The sequence below is a fragment of the Triturus cristatus genome, chromosome 12 (assembly GCF_964204655.1).
Source record: "Triturus cristatus chromosome 12, aTriCri1.1, whole genome shotgun sequence".
Taxonomy (NCBI): Eukaryota; Metazoa; Chordata; class Amphibia; order Caudata; family Salamandridae; genus Triturus; species Triturus cristatus.
Genome location: NC_140595.1, coordinates 219,920,784 through 219,939,992, shown reverse-complemented (window position 1 = coordinate 219,939,992; position 19,209 = coordinate 219,920,784). Strand labels below are relative to the sequence as shown.

At 45.8% G+C, this 19,209-nt stretch overlaps 1 protein-coding gene across 1 annotated transcript in view; it reads left to right on the top strand.

The window, feature by feature from the left end:
- Positions 1-16,852, top strand: part of RFWD3 (ring finger and WD repeat domain 3) — a 162,950-nt gene extending 146,098 nt beyond the window's left edge. The window contains exon 13 of the mRNA XM_085637103.1: positions 14,882-16,852. Coding sequence (XP_085493229.1) covers positions 14,882-15,025 — 144 coding nt within the window. The 3' untranslated portion in view covers positions 15,026-16,852. The remainder of the gene's footprint in view (positions 1-14,881) is intronic.
- The last annotated feature ends 2,357 nt before the right edge of the window (positions 16,853-19,209 follow it).

The following is a 19,209-nucleotide window of genomic DNA, read 5'->3' as shown; positions in this document are numbered from 1 at the left end:
TCCACTGTCTCATTTTGCATTGAGTACTGGAATGGCATGGATATTTAGTCACTTCCCCCTCACACAGAGCCTGTGCAGCTTGTGTAGCAGCAAAGTAAGCTTAGCTTGCATACCTACAACCGTAATAGCTCATGTAATAACACTGTATACTTCCTAACACACCTTTATTAGCATCCCATGAGCAGCAAGAGTGCTAGTATCCCTCACTTACAGAACAGGCATAACACTGATTACAGCATTACTCTCTACCTTACAGATAGAATTTGTGCTGCAACATCGGTGCAGTCTGCAGAGGGTGGGTGTGCATGTGTTTTAATGACTGACATGAGGGGTTGATGGGAGTGGAGGTGGAGAAGTGAGGTTGGGAGATATGGACAGTGTGGTGATGACAGAAGGCTGAGTAAATAGAAAAGTGTGAGACCTGAGGTAAAGAAATCGAAGCTTCTGGGACAAAAGAGAGAGTGGCTGGGAAAAGTGTGATATAAGTCAAAGTAGACTGTATGAAGAGAATTGAAAACTAGAAACAGGAGGGTGAAGGGAATATACAGAGGAAAATAAAAGGGTCCAGATTGAGGGGCCAAACTTGCAAACACCAGAGCTGCAAACAGAAAGCAAGGGCATCCAGTGAAAGGCATCAAGTGCAACAATTGCAAAAGATCTTCCAAAAAGGCCGACTGGTACACCCAAGAACTCTGAACAGCGAAACGTGACAGCAAACAGCTGGAGAGGAGATGGGATGCCCGCAAGGAATCTCCAGAGAGGGCAGCCTTTAAGACCTCCCTCAACTGCTACCAGCGCTTTCTGAAAGCAACAAAGAAGACCGCACTAGCCGCACTCGTCTAAACCAGCGCCAACAACCACAAGGAATTTTTCAACATAGTTTAGGAGTTCTCCAACCCGGCTGCCAGCGAAATTATCATCACACCCTCACAAGAGCTCTACCGCATCCTCGCCAATTCATCCATGACAAGATTGCTACCATCTACAGAAGCTTCAAACCCCAACATGCACCAGAGTGTAGTGTCTTGCGAATTAGAAATGGTGGAACCCTTTGGGCTCCTGAGGAACTCTGTAGGACTGTGACGCAAGTGTTGGAGCAGAATGCATTGAAGGCTTGGCTAGAATTTTGGGTTCGCAGTTACACGCAGACGAATCAAGAAGTGTAAAACTAAGCTCCATGTGTGGCGTAGTCATTGGCAGGTACCCAGGTTAGGGAAGAGGCTACAACTGGTGATGAGTTAGGGATGAGTATCCCGAAGATCAACAGGGCTTTCCCAGAGAGTTTGTCGTGGTCCAAGCAAACTGCTTGTGCGTGTCGCATGTGTTGCAGTTGAAGTACGGAATCCACGCTTAATGCATGTGGAGTCAAAGCGCCACTCCAGTCGAGAGTCCAGTAAAGCGGTTAAAACAACAAAAGCATTGCAAAGAAATTTACATATTGGTGACTGAGAACCTGTTGGTCAGACTGTATATCAAGATATCGCGTTGCTACGCAATATACAGTCATATGTAATCCGGAGTGTTAACACTAAAGATAGTTACAACCAGGTTTTCAGAGAGCTGCTATTAATAATCACAAATTGCACAGTAACGTTACAGTTTGAAAGTGGTAAAGACAAAGTGCTCGCAGAGTTGTCCAAGAATAAAAACATTATGTTCGAGGCATATGAGCTGTAGATCATATGCTTTAGCATAGATTGCCATCTAGTGTTGGGCCTGGATGTTTGCACTTTGTTTTTCTTCGAAGAAGTCTTTGTAGTCACGAGGTAGGTGACTCCTCCTTTTGGTGATCGTGTGCATGGGCATCGACTCCATCACCAGATTGTTATTTTACGCCATGGGGTTCGGCTGTGTATTGCTGCGCTCCGGTTTGGTATCGTTTTCGAAACCCTTCGACGCGCAATCCTCTTCCCTCGACGGTATTGTCTTTCGATCGCCGTTTCCCATTCAACGCGCATCGTGTAAATTGTGAAAACCTTTGATCGGGAACTTTAAGGCGGGCCGTCGGGCCTACCCGTGCCGACCATGCCAGCAATCGATGGAACGGTCTCCATTCAAGCCATGTCCCGGGTGTCGTGCTAAGTTTCTACGCACAGACCTGCACGAGGTCTGCAACCTCTGCTTATCCCCACAACACAACGAGAAGGACTGTCAAGCGTGTCGCTCATTCTGATCGAGGCAGACCATTCGTGATCATCGGGCACGATGCCACAAGATGAAACATGGCAGCTGCTTCGTACCGGACATCTTTGGCCAAGATGTAGAACTCCAACATCCAGCCGCGGAAGCTGAGGAAGAACTGATCTCTGTGTCCGAAGCCGACTACGACATGGAGGAAGACCTGAATGTCACTCCGGTTCAACGTACCGCGAGTACAGATCCCCATGTGCCCACACAACCAAAATCTAAGGCTCCGGTATCACCCTCGGGTCGACACCGAGAAAAGGTTTCAGTTGCTCCGTCCTCCAGCCTGGCTATGAAACATAAGGACAAGCCTTCCGGGTCAGGCTCGAGTCTGCTCCATTCCGGTGCCGAACCAACACCTTCGGCACCGAAACTTAAGACAAAACATGTGCCAGGCCCTACAACCTCGGTACCAAAGACCCCTTTGACACCAAAGGCCTCGGATCCGAAACCCTCCAAATCGAAAGCTTCGGACCCGAAATCCTCCTAACCAAAGTCCTTGGAGCCGAAATCCTCGACACCTAAAATTTTGGAGCCGACACACTCCGCGCCAAAAAGTTCAGAGCCGAAACATGCCACTCCGAAAGCTTTAAACCCTAAACAGGCTAAAATTAAGCACTCGGATTCGAAGCATTCAGCCCACAATGACTCTCAGCCCGAATCTCCCACGCTGAAATCCACTCCTAAAAGAACTCCTTCCAAGGAGCTTCCATCTGAAGACACAGTTTTGGATCAAAAACAAAAGAGACTTAGTACTGACCCTAAAACTGGACACCTTCTGGCCACTCTTCCTAAAAAACGGAAGCTGGATCTCTCAGAGGATTCTCCTATACCACTGAAGAAAAAGGACATGGGTACTGACCCTGCTCCCCCTTACATACCTCCCTCTCCTCCTCTTAATCCCAATTTACTGATTACACCATCAAATTCACCACCACCTCCACTTTCACCTGACACACAGGATGAAAATGATGAGGATGAATATCAGGATATACCACACGACTTACCTCAGGACACCGATCCCTGGGAAGATTAAAATAAGGATCCAGATCAAAATAATGACCCTGACCTGTATTCCTCCAGACACTCCCCACCTGATGACAACATTGACTTTGCGCAGCTTATCAACAGGGCTGCTCAATATCATGGAGTGGAGCTACATACAGATCCTCTAGAAGAGGATTTTCTTGTGGAGACATTTACACACTCACAAAGGTCTACTAATACTTTGCCAATGCTCAAGGGCTTGTTAAAACACACAGACTAGGTATTCAAAGACCCAGTTGGAGCCAGAATACTCACACCTAAAGTGGATAAAAAATACAAGCCCGCTCCTACAGACCCTGCATATATAAAAGGTAAGTTGCCCTTAGACTCTCTTGTTGTATCTAAAGCCCGCAAAAGAGCTAACTTTCAAACTACAGGCGATAAGGAGTCGAAACTCATTGATGCCTCAGGCAAACAAGTGGCTTCGCAAGCTGTGAACCATTGGCGTATTACCAATGCTCAGGCCCTGTTAGCACGCTACGATAGGGCTCACTATGATGAGTTGGCAAAACTCATGCAACACTTGCCTGATGAGTATACGACCAAAGCGAACTACCTCATTCAGGAAGGTAAACTTATCACCAACACTTCCATAAAATGTGCACTAGATGCCGCAGACACGGCATCTCGTGCCATGAACACCAGCATACTGCTGCGTAGGCACGCTTTGCTTCGAATCTCTGGATTCAAGCAAGAGGTCCAATCCGCCATACTTAATCTGCCCTTTGATAAAGAACTTCTTTTCGGGCCAGCAGTCGATACTTCACTAGAAAAAATGAAGAAAGACTCAGATACTGCTAAGTCCATGGGGGCCTTACAATTGCCTTCTAACAGGGGTTCCTTTCGCCGCTCCTTTTACAGGGGTGGCTCAAAATCAGTGTCATCAGAGAATCCCTCCTCCTCTTATAAAAAAATAACAACCAATCTACCTCCTCCAGAGGTTATTTTCGAGGAGGCTACAGAGGAAATAATAAAAAGGGAAGAAACCGAGGTAACTCCACTTCCCTTGCCAATAAATTGACTTCCCTCCACTACCCCCCCGATCATCCCACACCTGTCGGGGAACGTCTCGCACAGTTTCCACCTGTCTGGAAAGCAATGACCTCAGACAAGTGGGTAATACAAATTATCCAGTATGGTTATTGCCTGGAACTTACCTGCACTCCCCCAACTATCCTTCCAAGAGAACGTGCGATGTCACCAGAACATCTCACCCTATTAAAACAAGAGGTTCTCTCTCTATTAGAAAAACGTGTGATAGAACCAGTCCCATTATATCATCAAGGGACAGGAGTGTACTCCCTATACTTTTTGATTCCAAAAAAGGACGGCTCTCTCAGGCCCATACTGGACCTTAGACAGCTAAACCTCTATATTCCATCAGACCACTTCCACATGGTCATCCTACAACAGGTGCTCCGATTGCTTTCTTTCCACTCTGGATTTAAAGGACGCCTTTTTCTATATTCCCATTCACCCGGCACACAGGAAATATCTCTGGTTCGTGGTGGACGGATTACAATCCCAATTCAAAGTTCTTCCGTTCTGGGTAACTACAGCAACCAGAGTCTTCACAAAGTAGCTGACAGTAGTCGCAGCTCATTGAAGAAGACAACACATTCACGTCTTGCCTTACTTGGATGACTGGCTAATAAAAGCCAAGTCACAACACAACTGCATACACCACACTCACAAAACAGTTCAGCTGCTTCACGACTTGGGATTCACTGTGAACCTCGCCAAGTCTCATCTCCAACCCTCCAACACCTAGGAGGCACAATAGACACTTGCAAAGCTCTAGCATACCCAAATCCAGTCAGAATATGCAATATGCAAACCCTGATATCACAATTTCAGCCTCAACACATTACCAGCTCGAGTGCTCATGCCATTGATCGGAATTATGTCTTCTTGCATTCTAATTGTTCCTTACGCAGGACTACAAATACGTCCCCTACAGGAATGCTTAGCATGTCAGTGGAACCAGGCTCTAGGTCAGTTAACCTATCTGGTGTTGTTAGACGGCTGCACTCATCGCTCACTGCAGTGGTGAAATATACAAAACCTTTCCAAGGAGCAGCCATTCGTCGACCCGGTTCCACAGATAGTGCTAACAGCAGACACATCGATCACTGGTTGGGGATCTCCTCTTCAAAAACATACCATTCAGGGCACGTGGGCACTACAACAAAAACAACTCCACATAAACCATCTGTAGCTGCTGGCAATTTTTCTGGCATTGAAAGCTTTTTAACTACATAATAATAATACTGAAGCTTATAAAGTGCGACAGCTACCCCAAACAGGGGTGTCCCGGCGCTGAGACATCTAGTAGGCAAAGCTGTCCTAGTCCGTACAGGCAATATGACAGCAATGTACTACATACAGAAACAAGGGGGGATACACTCTCTACAGCTTTCACACCTAGCTCAAAGCATATGGAGATTGGCCATACCTCAAAAGATATATCTCCTTGCATAACATCTCCCAGGAGTAAACAATCAGATTGCAGATCTGCTCAGCCGTCAAAGGCAACAAATCCACGAATGGGAACTACATCCTCAAGTACTTCTCCCATTCTTCCAGAGGTGGGGCTACCCAGGAATAGCTCTGTTCGCCACACACCAACTCAAAATGCCCAAACTTCGCGTCCAGGTATCCATACCCATTGCCCAAAGGCAATGCGCGATGGATAAACTGGTCAGGGAAATTTGCTTACGCTTTTTCACCTCTCCCGCTAATTCCATTAGTGGTTCGGAAGCTCAAGGAACATTCCCTCACAATGATCCTAGTTGCTCCCACATGGGCTCGACAACCATGGTTCATAACCCTGTTAGAACTATCCGTAGTTCCTCATCAAAAGTTATGCCTCTCCCCCAAGCTTCTCACATAGAACTATGGAGAGATAAGACATCCAGATCTCAGTCAACTCAACCTTGCGATCCGGCACCTGAAATCTTAGAGTTTGGCTACCTTCATCTCCCACCAGACTGCATGATCATTATTAAAGAGGCTAGACGCCCTACCACAAGAGCATGCTATGCAGCAAAATGGAAACTATTTGTAATTTATTGTACTAACAATAAAATCAACACGCTAGATGCTTCAACTCAAAACATAATTTGCAATCTGTTACACTTACAACGTGCTAACTTAGCATATACATCTATACGATTACATCTTGCCGCAATAGCGGCTTACCTACAAAACAGACAACACTTGTCTTTGTTTCGTGTACCCGCTATCAAAGCCTTTATGGAAGGACTCAAAATAATCATTCCTCCTAGACTTCCACCTTCTCCTGTGTGGAATCTTAATATAGTTCTTACAAGACTCATGGGCCCACCATTTGAGCCTTTGCACAAATGCCAACTACAGTTTCTGACTTGGAACGTAGCCTTCCTTATAGCCATCACTTCCCTTAGAAGAGTTGGTGAGCTCCAGGCACTATCCATACAAGAACCATTTTTTACAGATTCACCACAATAAAGTGGTTCTTAGGTGTTACCCCAAATGTTTACCCTAAGTTGTTTCTGCCTTTTATCTCAACCAGTCTGTTGAGCTACCTGTGTTTTTTCTTGAACCAGACTCTGTAGCCGAACGTGCTCTTCACACATTAGATGCGAAAAGAGCAATACTTTTTTACATTGAAAGAACCAAATCTTGTAGAAAAAGTAAACAACTCTTTATTGCTTTTTTCCCACCACATAAAGGAAATTCCATTTCAAAAGCAGGTATAGCACGGTGGATAGTTAAGTGCATCCAAATATGCTACCTTAAAGCTAAACGCACCTTAACAATTCCCCCTAGAGCGCACTCTACATGCAAGCTAGGGGCTTCTATGGCATTCTTCGGGAACATACCCTTAGATGACATCTGCAAGGCTGCAACATGGTCTACACCACACACATTCACAAAGCACTATTGTGTAGATGTGTTAGCAAAACAGCAAGCTAGTGTGGGCTAGGCAGTTTTAAGAACACTTTTTCAAACTACTGCAGGTTAGCCACTGCTTGGGAGATAACTGCTGTATAGTCTATGCTAAAGCATATGATCTACAGCTCATATGCCCCGAATGAAAAATGCTACTTAACCAGTATGCATCTTTTCTTGGCATATAGAGCAGTAGATTCATATGCACCTAACTGCCTCCCTGGGTAACTTTATCTGTTGCAGTATTATCTTACTTAGATACACAATACATGGACATCTCTTTCTACTCTTACTAACTCCATCATCACCCTTACGGCAAAACAATCTGGGGATGGAGTCGATGCCCATGCACACTATCACCAAAAGGAGGAGTCACCAACCTCATGACTACAAAGACTTCTTCGAAGAAAAACAAAGTGCAAACATCCAGGCCCAACACCAGATGGCGATCTATGCTAAAGCATATGAATCTACAGCTTCATATGCCAAGAACAGATGCATATGGGTAGGTAGCATTTTCCTTACTCACCAGAACCTAAGTAGAGTGAGCCGGTATGACCTCAGTGCAAGGTGATGCAACCCAGGTAGCACAGGGGTTGTGCTTACCAAGCTGGTGACAATCCGAAACAACCAAAGATATCTTCTAAGCTGTGGAAGACTGAGAGAATGGAGGCAAAAACTGAGGTTGTCATTTCAGAAGTCATCAAGGATGAGCCAGAGGCCAGCAGAACTCACGGCCTTCGAAATGGCTCACACGAACCGGTTTGAGATGCACCACCTAGGAAGCCCACAGAAGCACTGTAGGAAGGTGAATATCTGACTATGGTTACCCCCAAACGTTTTGCCTAGTGTCTAGCTGGTTTTTCGACTTAGTTGGCCTGAGATCCTGACATCCAGGGTCTCAGGCTGTCTGCTCTCTCTTTAAAATGGACTCCATGTACCCTAGGTACATAACCAATTGGTAATGATCACCTTATTGGACCCTGTACAGTGTACCCTAGGTACCCAGGGCATAGGTGTACCCTAGGCCTCCCAGGGGCTGCAGCATGTATTATGCCACCCCTGGTCTGGCCTTCCAATCAGACACAACTGGCTGATCACTCAGCTGGGGCAAGGTCGTGTAATCACCCTTGCTTAGATATAGTATACCTATATCTACCCTTAAAATAGACACGTGTACCTATCAGCCACTCCTATGGCAGGCCTTAACAATCCTGGAGGCAGAGTGCTTGGTAACATGTGAGATGGTGCTCTAGCATGAGCTGAGCCTGTCTGCAGCTTTCGGAACCATGTCCTTTTAGCTGTTCTATGATATAGCCTACCATATACTCTTAAAGTGCCTTACAATCTTAAACGGTTATGGTAACTATGGTTTGGCTTTATCAAAACATGTCGTGTAAGGTGTCTAACACTTTGGAATAATACCCCCATACCATTTCTGGTGATGAGGATATTATTCCTCCCTTCTAGAGGGAGAGACATGTTAAAATCCTACTTTGCTGTTTAACTCTAACCAAAGCCTCAGCATCACAAAATGGATGCTGCTGTCACAGACACGAGTCTGACCTCCTGCTGCTGGGAGTGATCCCGGCAAGGGAGGCTTGGACAATAGGTTTCCTGCTTGGGGAGGTGCTAGCACCTCCCCAGACAGACTTTAGTGTATTGGGGCAGGGAGGGCTGAAAGGAATGAGACATGCCTGGGGCGCACAAGGTGTCCCATGCATAGTCCAGTTCAAACCGGTGCTGGGGCACTCCAGCCCCAGTCCTGGCGCGAAACTGGACAAAGGGAAGGGGGTGTAACCACCCCCCTCCCAGGTCCCACCCATAAGGCATGACCTAGCAGGCAACCCTGCCCCCCAGATTAGTATAAGTGTGGTAGCTGGGCCCCAAGACATTAGATTATCCTGAACCTGCAACTTGAACAGAAACTCTGGACCTTCGACATTCGACGAAAGAAGAAGACTGAAGAATCTCCCTTGTGGCCAAGGAGTGGCTACTCTGTGCAAACAGGCACCATCAAGAGACTTACCCTTTGCTGTTCTGAAGTTCTACGAGGGACCGACTGCAGAGCCTGACCAGAGCCTTGACTTCCAGACTTCTCCGACCCTGATCCACAGCCGAGCTGAGATCCGTGGAGGCGACGAGAGACGTGGGACCGGCTACCTGGGAAAAGTGGCGAGTATCTTCCAGCGCAGCTTCTGAGGCACCCTCGAAGTTGTGCAGCGGGGATTGAGAAACCCCAACCCCAAGCACCATCTGCACCGAAGATCAGCCCCCCACACTCCACGAGTCCTGCGTGGGGCCCTTCTGCATTTTCCTGCTTGCCGCGTCTGTCCGGTTGCTTGCCCGTTGGCTAGCGGCCTTTGTGACGACACACCTTTAAATCTTCACTGCTGGTTTGGCTCCTCCAGACTGGCTCCCGCTTCTTTGCAAAAGAGAAGCACCCCAGACCTTCCTGGTCTGCACCAGAAGCAAGTCCTCCATTCTTCGTGGGTTCCGCTTGCCAAGGCTTGGTGAGTCCTAGTTCAACTTCGCCGCCGCCGACAGCAAGAGCCTTCGTGGGACAGCTCGCCTCCTGGTCCTGGTCGTCCTCGACGTCTCCTGGTACCCGTGGCTGCTGCGACGAGCTTCACCCTTCACCTGCAATCTTCACGACATCGCCTGGTTCCTTCCTGGTTCCACGTGGTCACTGGCTAGTGACCTTTACTCTGTCCTTTCTGCTTGCAGGTACCCTTCCTTCTTGATCCCGGCCTTGGGATCCACCGGACACTCTGCACTGACTGCCTGTCAGCAACTTTCCTTCAGGCATCCTTAGAAGTCCACGACGAAACCCGACGCAAGTTCACACCTATGCACCCGCAGCCTGTGGGCTAGGTAACTTGGGTACTTCGGTGCTCACAAGGGTAGTGACTATCCTAGGGTCTAGTTTCCGAGTCTCGACTTTCTAGCTACTCCAGAAGTGTCCTAAAACTGCTTATTTCAGAACTGTACTATTTCTATCGATTATACGTGTGAGTGTTTCCACTCTGCACCTGAATCCCGTGGGCCTCCCACTTCCTAACAGTTGGTAGTGTAGTGTAGCCCCAGCGATGGCCTAGGCCTATTCTATTTTTGTGACAGTGGTCCTTATACCACTTCTTTAGTATATGCGTGGCCCCTAGGGCCTAACTGTATTACTTACCTGTGTGACTTAATGTATTGTTAAATAAGACTGTGTTGTACTTACCTCGAATCTCATAAAGAGTGCTGAGTGTTTGACTAGAATAAATACACTTTATTTTATATATATATCTGTTGTGGTGTCCTTTCATTTGGTATTCAAGGGATTATATATGGTATCACAGCTGGCTTCACATGCCATTCAGAGTTTAGCCTAAGACTGCTCTTGTCCATGCTACCACTAGGATAGCTGGTCTATAAGGTTGACTTTACAACCAATCACCATAAGGGTTGTTTGGACTGATATAAGGTGTACACTAGAACTAGTGACATCATACATCAGGCCAACTTCTCACAAGCACCACCCTCAATATCAAACACTCCCAGTAATGGTTGTAACGCTACAGCTTTCCTGAAACCACCACCACCATTCGATGCAGCCTAAAAGCAAAATATTGATGATAGATTGACTGCTTGGTGGACATTTGATCATTTCATTGATGCACTTGAAGAGACTGATAAAAAGATCATCAAGCATCTCAAAAATCTTGCTGTTGATGGTGTAAAAGAAGTCATAAAGAAAATGTTGCAAACTGATAGTCACATATCAAATGAAAGGAGTATCTGAAAAAAACACGTTAGTTAGATTCCTCACCTTAGAATATCCCCAGGCGTCAGACTGGATCCGGAAGATTTTTGTAGCAATACCCCTTGCGCGTCGCTAGGCGTCGTCTGCGGCTCCGCGTCCGTCGTTGGCGTCGTGCGCCGGAATGACGTCATCGGAGTACTTAGACGCCGCCCTCGCGCGCTGACGTCAGTTCTTCTTTTTTCCGCGCCAGTAAGCGCCGATCCGGGAGAGCTAGAGCATGGGTTTTAAGAGGGTCCTGAAGGGCTGCAGCATGTATTGTGCCACCCTAAGGGACTCGCCACTAAACTCTAGCAGACTGCCATCGAATGCAGCATGAAATGGTGCAGACAAATGTGAAAACACAACATGGCACATAGCCTGTGTGCCATTCCTACAGACTCTGTATGCAATATATGTAAGTCACCCCTACAGTTGCCCTAAGGCAGGGTGCATCATATTACATGTGAGCGTATATCTGCATGAGCAAATATGCCCCTGTGGTGTCTAGTTCAATTGCTAGATGGTGCTAGTGAAAAGGGAATCCATCTTGAGTACATGTTCTGGGCACCTGGTCTTAATAAATCCATACTGATGCTAGTAGTGGATTTATTGAAAGATGCACTCAGAAGGGCGCCTTAGAGGTGCCTCCTGAAAATCCACCAGTCTTAGTGTGCTGGCTGATTGGTATCTTCCATCCTGCCACCACAGACTAGTTTCTGACTCCTGGAGGTGATAGCCTGCACTCTGAGGTCAGAAGCAATACCTGCTGTAGCATCAGGTGTTTACACCTCCTCCAGCATGAGGTATTTACACCTCCTCCAGCAGGATGGCTAGTGAATCTGCATACCAAGGCCAGAGGCTTCAAAGCCTCTGCCTCCTTTTATATGTGACCCGGCTTCCCCCCAGACCTGGGAGATACCACCCCCTGCCTTGAGGTCCATCTAGCAACAAGATAGGGGGGAATTTAGATGTGCAAGTAGGCATGTCTCACCACCAGGCCAGTCGCACACCTAAGATGGACTGCTTGATGTGCTCCACGAAGGAAGGGTTGCACCTTTTGGTGAAATTAGGATCTCGAGGACAGGGTTATGCCCACTCCACACAGGAAGTAGCTATACAGTGACCCCAAGGTTAGGTAGCCCATTGACTACTACTCTTCACTCCCCTTTGAACACACCTAAATTCAGTATTTAGGTTGCCCCCCTGACACCAGAAACTGATTCACCTGACAAAAGAAAAGAGCAGAAGAAGCGAGAACTGCGGACTACTGGTGGACTTTGGCACCCTGCCTACCTTCTTCTGTCCCAACAATCCAACTTTTCCTGCAGCTGTGCATCCTCAAAGCCTCAGAGGGCCACCAGCACTTCGCCAAGCTGTCTGCATCTGCCTTGAAGTTGAGAAGCCACTACCTTGCAACCTGCAGTCACCGTCCGCAGATTCACCGTACAGCTGATCACCAGGTCCACCGAAGCAGCAGCCGCCCAGGAGGAGGTTGCCATGCTCCCAGAGGTCAGATCCATCTCTCCACCAAGTATGAGGATTTTAAGACCCCCAGCAGCTGCTCTGCACCAATACCCGGGGTACAGGACCCCTTGCAGCAACCAAAGCCCCTTTGAAGTCTAATCCGGACTCCAATGCCAAAATGACTGACCAGCCAATGAGGGACATCAGCATCACAGAGGTCAGCACAGACAGTAGCCCAGCTGTCTTTTTTTGTCCCCCTTTTGCAGGTCTGGCCAAGAGCCAAGTGTGCCTTTGACACTCTGGCCCAATCAAAATCTTCTGCACCTAACATACCCGGCCCAGGTCCGCGACAAGATTGTGCCCGCCTGCTCCTAGGACCTTCCTTAACTGAGCCCCACCTTGGGAGCTCCCGGACTTGTCCCCAAGTCTCCCTATGCAGCCTGTTTCTAGGTGGCCCCCCTCTTTGCCTACGGTGGAGCGCACACGGTGTCAGGATACGCTCTGCAGGATCCAGGTGCTGCAAGCAAGGGTCCACCTCCTGATATCACCAACAGAGTTTTTCTGGGATGTGCCCGTGCATGGAAACCGCAGAAGCCGCCAACTGTCGGGAGCTGGCGTGAAGGGGTGGACTGGTTCGCTCACCAGGAGATGCCAATTTTTGAGACTTGTGGCTATCTTAAGAAGCTTGAGCGGAAGTGGGGGAAATGGTGTGGGCATTATGGTCTGTAGATCTGATAACGCACTGTTACACATTACTAATATTTGGGCTTGCTGCTGTGCCATGCATGTACATCAACCATTTATTGCACTGTGTAATGCTGTCTTGCTGCAAAATTTCCAATAAAGTTGGTTCTAAAATAAGTTGGTGCTGCGCAAAGGTAGACGATTTTCAAATTTAACTGGTCTCCTTATAGATGTTGATTGATGTTTTCAGGTGTTTAGCTGGTATTAAGTGTGGGAAACGTTTGCCCAATATAATGATAATGCACGTTAAAATGTCAAAATATGAGAGAATTCCTCCACAAAATGTAATGAATTAATGCCACGAAATTTGCGGTTTCTGGCTACATAATTTAGTCATCATTGCTACATAATTCAGTCCTCTATCCAGACATAATTCCATTGGCCCCAAGGGATTTAGACCCTTGACTAGATTGATTTTTATAGCCATGCTTTTGAACAGTGGAGGTGTTTATTACAAGAAAAGTTCAACCAATAATTTTGCACATTAAGTGCAATATTACAAAAGAATAATAGTTGTTCTTCAAGGTATATGCGAACACGATTTATATCCTCGCCACAAATTGAGCTATATTTTAGTATGCTCTTGTAGGGCTATTTTATTGGTTAATACACATTATTACATTTCAGAAAGCTCTTGGCTGTCTGCTGATACGTATTTTAAGAGTAAGAGGTCAGCAGCCACTCTACATTCAATAAATCAAATGCAGTGTTTGTAGAAAATAAACCAACTCACAAAACAAAAAAACTGCTTCCAATTTCAAGTATTATTCGAATCGTAGTAATCACCTATGTTATTGGGAATGACAGCCAATAATAAACAATCGGGTTGCTGTGTCTACAAATTTGCAATTTCCTGCGTTATCTGAATGGAGAGTACTGCTTTAGTCTATGCAATGCAAGTGAAGCTGTAATATTCATGCTGTGAAATTAAAAAAAATGTTACCTTTAACAGGGGTTTTGCAATTCGTCTGTTTTACCTTCATGTGTGATTTACCAACCTCCCTGAGATACCTTCTCATAGTGACTGGGAAGGGTTGAAACAGATAATCGATGACACACATACACAAACAGATTGCATTACACATTCCAAGGGTAGTTCCAAAAAGGGGCTTTGTAACCGGTAAGTGTTATGAGGGTCTAGCTGTTTAGTGGACTATTGTGTCTACTGCACGCATCTGTTTTTGACCCCATGTCACAGGTTGGAATCTCAGTAGGCCCACTCGGCCTTTTATCCTTCAAGGGTGGATAAAGTCAGTACCATTGAGTTTGGTAACAATAAACATTCATTACCCTTGGATAATGACAAGTGACCGCGGGGTTTTCGTGTGATTTATAAATATGGCAATTATGTTATGAAAGGGTCTGTCTGCTATCAGACACACACATGGTTGACACCAAATGTTTACTTGCAACAGGAAATCAGATTTTACTTTCCAACAGCAAATACGTGATGAGATGCTTTGCAGAGCGTGCATATTTATAATAAATGGGCTTCAGAAGTACTGCAGACGGTAAGTGCCAGGGAACTGCGATGATTGTGAATGAGAGCTTTACAGAATAGACGGTTTCCATATAGATCATAAGTAACAAGTGTGGAAGAATGGCACATATCCATATTAAGAGGAGATGGGCAGCTTGGTATAGAATTGTGTTTTACACACAGAAGGTAATGTTTGGTGAATGGATTGAGTAGTGATCTGTACTCTTGTATGCCTTCCTTAGCTTTGGAACGCTGGAAGTGGTTCTCTGGTCCAGAAGCTTCAAACAGACCTGCCAGTCCTGGACATATGTCCATTCGAAGTGAACCAGACCAGTATGCTGGCCACACTGACTGAGAAGATGGTGAAGGTATACAAATGGGAATGAGGCAAGATGCAGGTGATGCATCCCAAGCTGATTTGCTGATAATTTTGTAAATACTCTTTAACAAAGACTGTTTTAAAAAAACAAAAAAAAACGGGTGCCAGCAACTTACCCAGTGTGACTACAGTGGGCTGGATCTTCAATTCATAAGTTTACATTTTTGTCAAAAATGTATCTGGAAGCAGCTAAATGAGGGGTGCCTGGGATGTGCTGCAATTTAATTTCCTTACCACTTTTGCAAGCAGTGCTAATACCTCAATCTCAGAATGATGGTCCTCCCACTCAGTCCCACAAGAAGAAACTGTCTTCTGCACCATGACCAGACAGAGTGAATGTGGTCTCCCCTGCTACGATGAAGTAAGGTCTCACAAGAAGCTAAAACATCTCTCAGAATCTTGATGGATGCTGGTCTCCATGTTACCCTCTGAAAAATTCATGGGTCCTCTTTCCTCCTCTGAACTAAAACGTTCTACCATATTGTTGTTGACTTTTTCAATGTTGTCTCGCGAAGTATTCTGTTACTGGCTGCCAGAGGGAAGAACGTGCCTTAGCGTGAAGTAAAGCCTGATTTTACCAATCTTCATGCAGAACAAGCTCGATTTGAGCATTTTATTCAGAACTGGTTAATTGGGTCTCTTTGAGGGAAATTGTGTTTACTGTCCCCAATCCTAACACTGGATTTAGCTGCCTAGTACAGTAGAACATTTGCACATACAGAGCAAGTGGTACATTTCGTCTTTTTCTTTTTGCATATACTACATGTTTATTCACATACATGTGTTGTGGTTAGCCCACAATCCAATTCCTCCTTCCAAATTTAAATCTCCAATAGGCCAATGGCCCAGGCATTGGGTCTGTGATGAGATATTTTAATCTTTCAAGCTGTTGATTTGAGAAAATGCATATTTATTCCAGAGGGTATAGCAACTCTGCAGAATTATGTACTTAATCGTGACGGATGCAGTAACATGACCATCAGGCCGTAATGTGTCCCCATTTCAGCTGGTCCTTTTATTTTTTAAACATCATGCTGAATTCCAGGATTTATAGTTTCTCCTCTAACAGCAATATTGTCTCTGTTATCCTAGCTTCCAATGTGTTCCTCTAAAAAGTGAAGACTTGGAGCCACACACATCATGCATGAGGCCACTTATCAGCTTTGAATTAAGTTAGAAAATGTTATTTGTAACCACTACTGAGCCATTGTTTCTGCTCTCAAATCATTGGAAGGTATATTTCACAGCCTGTGAGTGTGTTAAACTCATGCGAACACCCCGAACATTGTGATGTTTTTTCAGCAGTGCTTTGATATTACTGAATAAGAAACCTCTTTGTGGTCAGCACTGCATTTTCTTTCTGGAGCATCAGCTTTTTAATCTTGTATTTGTACTCAATCGAAGAGCTAAATTGTATTGTAATATGTCCTAAAAGGTAGCTTCCTCTGTGTGTTCTTTCAGCTTCTGTTGCCTCAGAGCAGCTGTAAATGCCAATGGTATGGAATTTGGTTCTTAAGGCTCAGGAACGCCTGTGTCAATATGACCCGAAGTTGTAACAATTTCAAACAGGTAATGGAATAAAGATACCCTTTACATTGCTAGAGAGAATGTATCCCAACCTTCAAAAGACGCATCATGATGCCTTCTGCTAATTCAGACCTGGCACCAAGCCAAACCTCTTCCTTCTTTTGGTGTTAAAACGCATGTTTGGCAGCGCAATTCAAAATCAATCAGTGGGTCACCAACAGCTGTTTTACTAATGTTCGTTATTTATATGTTGTATGTTTGTGTATCCTCTGTGATGCAATGAATAAAGAAAGAATCATTTGAACTGTATTTTGGTCTTTTCTTGGAGTTCTGCATGCTAACGTTTTCATGCTGCTAATCATGAGCTTTATGTAGTAATTGTTGTTCTGATGGATACTTCTACCTGCAGATTCTTCACCTCTTGAATATTTCAAAGTGCCAGGCTGGGTGTGGAAACTTGTCCTGTGCCAGTAGAGGGTGCTGGCCCCATTGCTGCTTTGGAAATAGCGCTATGGTGATTTCAATAGAGCCATATAGTACCCTCCCAGCACACCGATATAAGTTCCTTTTTTTCTATGCCTTTCAACTTGGATCCAGAGCTTCTCTCCTTGAAATTCTGTTAGCTTTTCACAGATACATTTTTCTCTTAAAGAACGTTTTTAAGTAAAGTGCTAGGGAATAAGTCACCTCCCAAAAAGTTGGGGTTCAAGACCTGCCAGGGTTGCAGTGGGCAAATGTCCATTTGGACCCTGTGAGGTTTAAACGTAATGCTTTGAGTCTAGACTCAACAAGATTATCAAATGTGCAGCCACATGCATGTCAAAGCCATAAAAGAGAGCAAAGCCATATTGCTTATGGCCCACGACGTGCGTTGGTGTTGATGATGGTTGCTCTACAAATGTAGATCTCCCTCACTTACCCCAGCTCCAACTCTCTGCAAAACTCTCCTTGTGTCAGACCTGATCAAAATTACTCCCCAAAATGTGAATTTGAATATGACTTACACTGCCAACACTGTATCGGGCACCACCTCTGCCATACCAGTAGCTTTCTCCATGCAATGGCGATGTTACAGCGTGCTTTGGTTTCCTCTAGTGTGCCTCTGGGCCCCATGGGGCCTCTTGGTGCTCCATTTGAGTTCACACTGGTTGGTCCTTCCTTTGCACCATAGGTCCCCTTTGATTCTCTCAAAACCCCTCCGGCAGCGTATGAAGCCATTCCTGTCCGGAAGCCCTTGTTGGTTGACCTTCAAGTGATTTCGGCTCCACCAACCTTTATGCTTCCTGCAGAGCAAGCAGTGCCCAAATCTAAAGTGGTCCTTTCAGGTCGAGAACAAAGGCCCAAAGGAAAGTAGAGGTATAGAAAGGAGCAGCAGGACAAGTCACCCCAACAGTATTGGCATACGATGCATAATAACTTTGGCACAGATTCAGACTCCATACAGATGCAGGACACTAGTCAACATGGACAGTCAATAGAAGTGAGTCATCAAATTTACTACCACCTCTATGTTCAGGATCCACAGGCTATTTAGCTTTTCAAAATGTGCGGTGGATACTACGCACCAAAAGTTGATGTAATGTTTCTCAGGCTGCTGATGTCTTGGAACTTCCTCTCTCACTGTAGAGACCAGACCTAATACTCTGACAAGTTTCTCAACCTTCCTTGTTTTCCTCGGAACCACTGGTCGCATGGGCCCAATTAAACCTACTAGGGAAAAACCCCAGCTCCAGCAGTAAATCAATTGATCACTTCACCCTACAGACAGGCCCCTGCTATCCTGACGTCTCAGCCATCCCCCAAACCCCAAAAAGTCTGGCGGTGCCGGCTCTGTCATGCATGAAGGAAAATCCAGATGCTTTTCATACAGCCCCACCAGATAGTAAAAAAAAAACAAAAAACTGAAGGCCGTAGGAAATTAAGCCTACTGCTCCCTGAACACTGCATGCTTGCTGAGGCAATATACCCACGCCCTGTGGAAATGAGGAAAATGGTGGAACCTAATCTGTCGAACCACCTCAAAGTTTTTTTTGCATGGGTAGTTCATGATGGGCAAGACTCACCAAGACATAATCGGGTAGCCTGTATACTGCTGAGTTAATAGCCAGAATAATGGGCTTGTCGCTGGCTTTGTGAAGACACGCCTGGCTACAGTCAACCAGCTTTTCTGGACATGTCCAGGCAATGTCAATAGATTGCCCTCAAGGGATTAAAGGTGGGGTGAGCGACAGCCCGATATTTGAGTATCCAACTAGAGACTGACCGGTCCAGACACTTTGTGGCATCTCGAGGGGCTCCCAACAGCAGAATAAGATCCTAACTCAATACAGAGATAAAGGTAAGGGCCATCAGACCTAGCAACCTTCTTTTGCCTCTTCTGCATCACCAGGAAATATGCTTTAGTTTCCATTGAATCGTCATATGCGGTCATTGGGAGGATGGGTGTCATCCTTTCTACAGGATAACAATTGCCCAATGGTTCTTTAAGATTGTGTAAAAGGGGCATGGACATAACCTTTCACCAGACTCCTCCGCAGATAACTCCCTCGCAGTCCCTTTGGTCAGAGGATCATCTTCAAATTTTTCAGCAGGAGGTGGCAGTCCTACTGCAGATAGGAGCAGTTCAGTTGGTGTCAGAACAAGAAATTGGGCAGGGGTGCTATT